A 7,586-nucleotide genomic window follows, 5' to 3' on the forward strand; every position below is an offset into this window, starting at 1 on the left:
TAGTAATAAAGTCGGCTGGAATATTACTTTATCAGTCTAAAACCTCACACCAACTGCCTGCCTCCCTAATTATTTTCTGGACTACTTGTGGTCAATCATTCATTTCCACTGTCTCGAAACAGCACCTAATGGCGAGATGGTTTAGGTCGGCATCTCACTCCATTAGTTTGAAACCCTATGTGTATAAAGGGACAACTGACCGTGACCGTAACCACCAGCTTACACGCCGTCTACCTCCAGCTGCCTGTAAATATTGGTATCCGTTTACCCAGTCAAGTGTCGTATCAACCGAAGCATTACCCCTACATACTGATACTCTATTCAGTCTACGGTTCAGATTTGCTAGTGTCTCAATATTCGTTAATCTACCTGTCTTGTTAGCCCTTTCAGTACGAGGCGTCACTTAGATCTGACAAAATCATCTGGCCCAGAAAGACATCATCACACTGAAGAGGTCAGCTGATTGCCCTCCTGGCTCCTGACTTAAATCTTCACCTCCTTAAGCCAATACATACACCTGCCAATAGTGCACTGCGAAGCATACTCTGGTTCATGGTCACACACGAGTAGAAAAGGACACTTGCTCTTCAACACAAGCGTACAAATGTAAATATTATGAATATTGAGCGATTTTTATGAAGGAGGCAAAGAAAAGGTCAGGAAGGGCAAAGGGCATATGTTTAGAACAGGACACGTGTGTCCGTCCAGCATATCGTGTGTAGAAGGGCAGGGCAAGTTTTCAGAGAAAAATAGGTGTTGTGGAGAGTAGGACAGGTGTGGTGGGGGGCAGGACAAGTGTGGTGGAGGGTAGGAAAGGTGTGGTGGAGGGTAGGACATGTGTGGTGGAGGGTAGGATAGGTGCATGGAGGGTAGGACAGGTGTGGTGGAGGATGGGACAAGTGAGGTGGAGGACAGACAATTGGTGGACGGCAGGAAGCTGTGTGGAGGATTGGAAGGTGTCGTGGAGGATAGAACAAGTGTGATGAAGGAGGTATGACAGATGTGGTGAAGGGCAGGGCAGGTGTGGTGGAGGGCAGGGCAGGTGTGGTGGAGGGTAGGCCAGGTGTGGTGGAGAATAGGAGAGGTGTGGTGGAGGGCAGACAGGTGGTGGACAGCAGGAAAGTTTTGTGGAGGATAGGAAGATGTGGTGGAGGGTAGGACAGGTGTGGTGAAAGGTGGGATGGGTGTTGCAGAGAACACAAAGGTACCAAGTTCGGAAGATAGTTGTGAGTCATGCAACAATGCTGCGAAGAGAGACTGGATGTAGACAGTAAGAGCAGTTTATTGAGACATTTTTTTTTTTTTTTATCACAATGACTCTTTTCTTTTTTTCTTCCAACTAGCCTACTGCCAAATAATCTGACTCGAATTTAAGTAACCCTCCCTCCACTGACACCTTCAGTTCATTGTCTAAAGTAATTCATGCTATGTCAAGGCTTTACTATTTGTCTTTTAGGGCCGACCTCTGTAAGGAAAGGAATTATGTCCATACAGTCGAGAGGAATGGTGTGTGAACAGTCACCCTAACATGAGGGAAAAAGGTCCTTGTACCAGTCAGTAAGTGAGCAAAGATAACCACTTTACTATGGTGACGTATTATCTGTTTCATTCTTGCTACCTTCAGAGTACTTCTTCAGTCTAAGAGAGGATTTTCGAACTGGTAGGATTAGATATAGCCTTCATAAAGCCCTCCAGAACGAGACAACTTTCCTAAATTGAATAAAATAGTTTGGATGTTGGAAGAATAAGCTACATATAAGCGCAGCAATACTGTGCAGCTACAGTACACAGCAGGAGAAGCTATGAAACCTAAAGGGTCACGGCAACTGCAAATAAAATCATAATCAGTCCCAAAACATTTCCATAACATTTACCATAGACAGCCTCCTCCTCCTCCTTCTTGGAGAAAAGACGTTCCTTACCCTTTCCCAGCGAACTGTGAAGATGGAAAAATGTCATCGAACCGAATTAAGGGGTTGGCCGAGCCCATCCAACCTCACATGAAGTTAGCTTAGCTGAAGTATGGAGGGAAGAACAGGGGTATGGAGGGAAGAGGGAAGAGGATGGGTATGCAGGGGAGACTAGCAGAAAATAACATTATGGAGGGAAGAAAGGAAGTAATGACGGAAGAATGTTTTGGAGGAAAGAACGACAGTATGGAAGGAAATCAGCTGTATGCAGAAAAGGAAAGGTGCCTGGGGGAATGGATAAGAATATACAGGGAAGTACAAGGTTAAAGAAGGAAGAAGAGAACAAGTGTAAGGAGGGCAAAACAGCATAATTTAAATCTTCAAGTGCTAAGGAGGACTTGATGATGAAGATGATGATGAACAATAAGATACATGTAATGAATCAGACGCATGAAGATTTAATCCTAAATATTTCAGAGAGGAAAAATAAAATATTTTCTTCGAGTTTTATTTATTATTAGTCATGTTGTATTGATTTCTTATATTTTTATATAAATGAAAAAATATATATACAATTTACAAATGCAAATGTTTTTATATTTTTTCCACATTACAAAGTTTTTAGATCATAATGTGTAATATGAAGCGTGTAAATATAAGTGGCGCCTCAGGTAGTATGACAGAGAAAGAACCTGTCAAGTGCGAGTATTGATGTGCTGTGAGAGAGCTGTTCTTGCTTGCCAGTGGTTGTGCCTGATATGTTGCTTATTTTCATGATATGTTTACAGCATGAAACTGCATCGACTATTGTGCAAACATGGCCGGATTTGTGTACGAACCTACGACAGTCTGCGCCGGTGGACTGAGCAGGAATTAAGGGGAGAGTGAGAGAAGGAAACTGTACAAAAGTTATGGCTCGAGGACGATGATGCTCTGGGGTTGGATTCGCAAATACACTTACGATCGATTGCTTATCGTAACAGCGATTTGCTCTCTCAGGAAGGGTAAGGAAATGAGAGTGCAGAATACTCTCAGGTCTACAGTTCTTCCTGCAAAAACAAATCTTTGTTATGATATGGAATCGATCGTAAATATGTTTAAGACTCCCACCCCTGATCTTTGGCAGGGTCCAGGGACTGCTTTGAGGCCTCCCCGGGTCCTTGTTAGGGCGCTACACATGCATGGGGTCCAACCGCGCAAGGTGGGCCCAGTGGGCAGCGTGGGCCTGGAAGTGGGCGGCCTTGGCGGCAGACACGCTGGGCGTCTCCACCACGGCGCCGCCCACACCCGCGGGCGTGTCGTCCGCTAGAGGACCGGTCCAGGGTTTCGGGGCCTCAGTGGCGAAGCGGTGGACTGGCAATGATACGACGGGGCGGGATGCAGGCCTGGCTGGGGCCGGGGCAGCAACTTGGTGGCCGGCCATGTGACCCGCTAGATGGCCCGCCAGGTTATGGCTGGGGAAGGTGTTGGGCCCAGGGCGGAACTGTTGGTTGTCGCCCAGGTTGGCGGAGAAGGAGAAGGCGTTGAAGGCAGGTGGGTTGACGGGGCGGGGCATGAGTGGATCGTTGGGGTCGCGGTGGTAGATGTGGATGTCAGGCGCCAGGGCTGCTAGTTCAGCCAGTCTGTTGTACTCGCGGATGAAGGCATTACGTGCTGCCTGCACTTCAGGACTTTCCACAGGAAATCCTTGGCCGTAAGCCACGCCAAGGACTACACTCAGAATAACCTGCAACATCAAGGAAATAAACAATACCACGACAGTCACCGGTATGCACAGTCAGGGACAAAAGTTCTCCTCACAGTCCACCTCTTTTAATCGTTACTTTATTCTGTTGACTAATATTCCTAACTTGAGAGGGGCTTGGTAAGCGTCTATGCACACATACGATTCTCTCTGATAAGTGTCAGAGAGAAAAGTGGTGGACATGTCCCTTGTGTTAAGTAAGCGCAGTGAAACTATGCAAACTTATGGCCCTGACTGTACACATAATACAAAGTAACTCGGTCACAGAAGAACAATGAACACGGAGACCCAGAGAGCAGGAAGGCATGCAAAGTAGCCTACGAGAAATATTTTATGCATTCTGTTTTATCCGGTTACCCTGTAAGCATTGTTATTGTAGCATATGCAACTGCGAGGAGAGAGCCACCATTTGCACACACACACACACACACACACACACACACCAAACCAAACCACGTTACGGATAGAAATATATCTCTCCCAAGTTAGTAACTGAGCAACATACACAACAAAATACTGTACTGTATTTACTAAGCTTTACAATGAAATTCTCGACACCAGTCATACTCGTTAAATAACTTTTTAAAAACTCACTTTCTTATTTTTGCTTAAATCACTTAAATCCTGTCGAGTGTACGGCAAGTCCGCAAATTTAAGACACCAATTCAACAGACGGAAGTACAATCACCAATAAAGATAAAGAGGCAGCTTTAACTAGATCACAGGTTAATGAAAGGCCATCATGGATTAAGAGGAGAAGGAACCGTAATATGATGATGTAGGTACACTGACGATCAAAAGCTTGTTGACATTCCAGAGGGCATTTTACACACACACATTATATATATATATATATATATATATATATATATATATATATATATATATATATATATATATATATATATATATATATATATGGAACACTGAACAAAAGGGTATAAAAAAGAGCGCTAATCTCAGACGTTCGGGGAAAAAAGAAAAATATAAAAAGGCAGGGTACAGTGCTGGCAGCTGCTGGAGATTGCTGGCGAACTTTTATTCGTGAGGATGTTCTGGTTAACTTCCCGAACAAATGCAGAAATATACTGCTGGGACCTGAATGTTTGCACTAAAAGAAAAAAAAAAGAAAAAAAATTCATAAAGAGAGAACTGTATATCTAATAAATGATGGTTTTTGGACTCACGTCATGGAATAAGATCTCAGGACACGTCACGTGTTTGATAATACTGCAATGGACAGTCAGCGCATGAAGGTGTGGAAAAGCCTCCCAACTTTTGACAAAAAATTCTGAAACATGTCATGAGAGAACATGCGTAATCTTTCTATATCGCTGCTGACTACACCCTGTAGGGGGTTGATTACATCTAACAGTTACAGACGTTCAATATATAACACGTCAAATAATAGAAACTTGCTCACACCGTCACACACTCAGTTACTGTATATTAATACGACCGTGAGAGAAGGCTCTGTACTTACTAAAGTACGCATGATGCCAGACTACTGAGGCCGCGACGCCCTCGAGTCGCAGAGTAACACCGAAACATTCATTCAGTCAGCTTATATATACGGGGAGAGGTGGGCGTCCTTGGCGAGGGATGGGCCTTACGAGGAGGGAGGATGAGGACCGTACCGCGGGTGGGTCGGGCACGCACCACTTCATCACTCGAGAATTCACTGACTGTGCAAATATCTTACTAGTCTGGGCTATTTGTGGCACTTTGTCTTTGCTGTCCTGACTTCGTGGGCACTTCCAACAAAAGTGCAGCACAGTGGTGACGCAAACAACTTCTTCCAGTGCTGAGATGGTTGTTTGTGAATAAGACTTGTCCCTTCATATTTGTATACAAGTTTCTGTCCACACTGCAACATAGTAAATCCGCTCAAAATAAACATAAGACAAAGAAAATGCAATGAATAACAGTTTGCTTTTTACCTGAAGACATTGAGAGAGAGAGAGAGAGAGAGAGAGAGAGAGAGAGAGAGAGAGAGAGAGAGAGAGAGAGAGAGAGAGAGAGCATCACTAGGATGATGGGGGCAGTGAGTGGGTTATAATGGAGTCAGTGAGTGAGCGAGTGTGGTGTGGTGAAAGACAAGGTTAGGTCAGTGTCGTCAGCTTTTTTCTACCTTCTGATTGTGTAATAGGAGGTACTCGCGACTTTTCTGTCCTTATCATCCCTAAAAAGAAGGCGGCTTTGATTAAACGCCTGTTGACTACGGGAGGGTCAGGCACATTCTATCTGCAGACTACGACACGAAACAGTCTAATTTACAATCCAGGTCCACTTTCTAGCACTACATAAGAAAAGGATGGGGCATACCTTTTCAACATGCCTACCCGGCTGCACAGCGACTGAAGAAGAGAAAACAGAACTAAAAATGCTGTGGAGTTTGCTGCTCAGTCGGAAGGAAAGAGGGTTACAGAGGAAGAAATTAGTTACCGTGGACGTGAACTTCAGATGGAACAATTGTTGGGGCTAAACTTAATCAGCGTTTGAAACATTTTCTGTGCAGGTGACGACCACAAACACATCGAAGCGTGATGACAAGGAAGATAATCAGACATTCTCTCAGATTACTAAACGAAACTTTATTTACATATCTACCTTGTTTATATGCATACTGCCTTGAAAACACGCTAACCTTGCGCATTAGCCTAACTTTTCCATATTCCTACCTTGTCTTTGACTCCCCTGCAAACCATGCGCATATGCTTTACCATATATGATTACCTTGCCCACGGCTCTCTTGCCCATATGCTAACACTGCCTATTAGTTAACCTTGCCTTTAACTGTTTTAGCCTCTTGTTCATTTCTTTCTAACTCCAAGCGATTTTGTTCTACACAGGAAAGGTTTCGTGTCCGAGAGAGACTAGAAACAATCTAGGATGACGGCGTTCTAAACATTTTTGCTCCAGATGATATTATTAAAACTGGGAAGTGTCTCTATTATTGAATGAGTTAAATGGTGATGTTTTTAACCCACTCAGTCCGAGAGATCCTTTGTCAGCTCAATAAAACTCTCTGGTGATAGAAAGAATTTAGTATAAAAATGTCCTATACTTTAATAAGGGTTAATATCGCATTATCCACATGTTCCCACAACCTACAAATCCCGTTCGATCGCCATATTATCCCTACTTAGGTACAGTGAGTTTGTTTTTTTCTTGTAAATTTATGGCCTGTTGTAGTCAGATAGGAGGATAGATGTGACTAATAACCAAGGGGATTCATTCCTACCTCATGGTTAAGGCTCATCCTACTCCATGCAACAACTGACATAACATTCAAGTTGCTGGGTTGCTGGAGTGACACAGATGCGTCAGGCGATATACTCTAACCCTAAGCTACGTTCGTCCGTCCTTAGTCGTCGTGCCTGTCTGACACGTCTACCTCGTGAGAAGACTTTCAATAACCACTTCAGTCCCGTCAGGTATATTTTGTTTTTGCTACCTATATACCATGCTACACACTCTGGGAGAAACTTTTATTTAATTCTATAATATGTGAGGCCTTCCTTAAAATAAAATCGTCTATAAATAGCAAGAATTAACTTACATTATAGAAAACCAGCGTACTGAAGAGGTCAAAAGACTTTCACTACTATGACGTCTTTTTCGTTATGTTCTTGCATCCATCCGATGATTTTACTTGGCTTGGGAAGGATGTATAGAAAGGGTTAATTACGGCAATATCTAACCCGTCCAGGAGAAGTCTCACAAAACTAATGTACAGTAGTTAAATTCATCTGACGTGGTTAAAAATAATATACAAAAACCAATATTATTATATTCTCTTCCTGCTACCGTCAAACGCTTATATACCTTCAACACGAGGGATCTCTCATAACTAAAATTAGTCCTGATAAAAATAATGTACAAAATGGCGTTATTGTACCAAATGTATTAAGACGTCTTCTCTCCTTCCT

At 43.3% G+C, this 7,586-nt stretch overlaps 1 protein-coding gene across 1 annotated transcript; it reads right to left on the minus strand.

Moving 5' to 3' along the window:
• Positions 1-3,028: 3,028 nt before the first annotated feature.
• Positions 3,029-5,162, minus strand: LOC145414949 (uncharacterized). The gene is made up of 2 exons (XM_080284361.1): positions 5,138-5,162; positions 3,029-3,636 (listed from the first exon to the last, which is right to left on the minus strand). Exons 1-2 carry the CDS (start codon positions 5,147-5,149, stop codon positions 3,082-3,084), a joined length of 567 nt encoding a protein of 188 aa, XP_080140487.1. The 5' UTR covers positions 5,150-5,162; the 3' UTR covers positions 3,029-3,081.
• Positions 5,163-7,586: the final 2,424 nt, after the last annotated feature.

This window comes from Coenobita brevimanus, chromosome 101 (assembly GCF_032717465.1).
Source record: "Coenobita brevimanus isolate Jiangsu-jjx chromosome 101, ASM3271746v2, whole genome shotgun sequence".
Classification (NCBI taxonomy): Eukaryota; Metazoa; Arthropoda; class Malacostraca; order Decapoda; family Coenobitidae; genus Coenobita; species Coenobita brevimanus.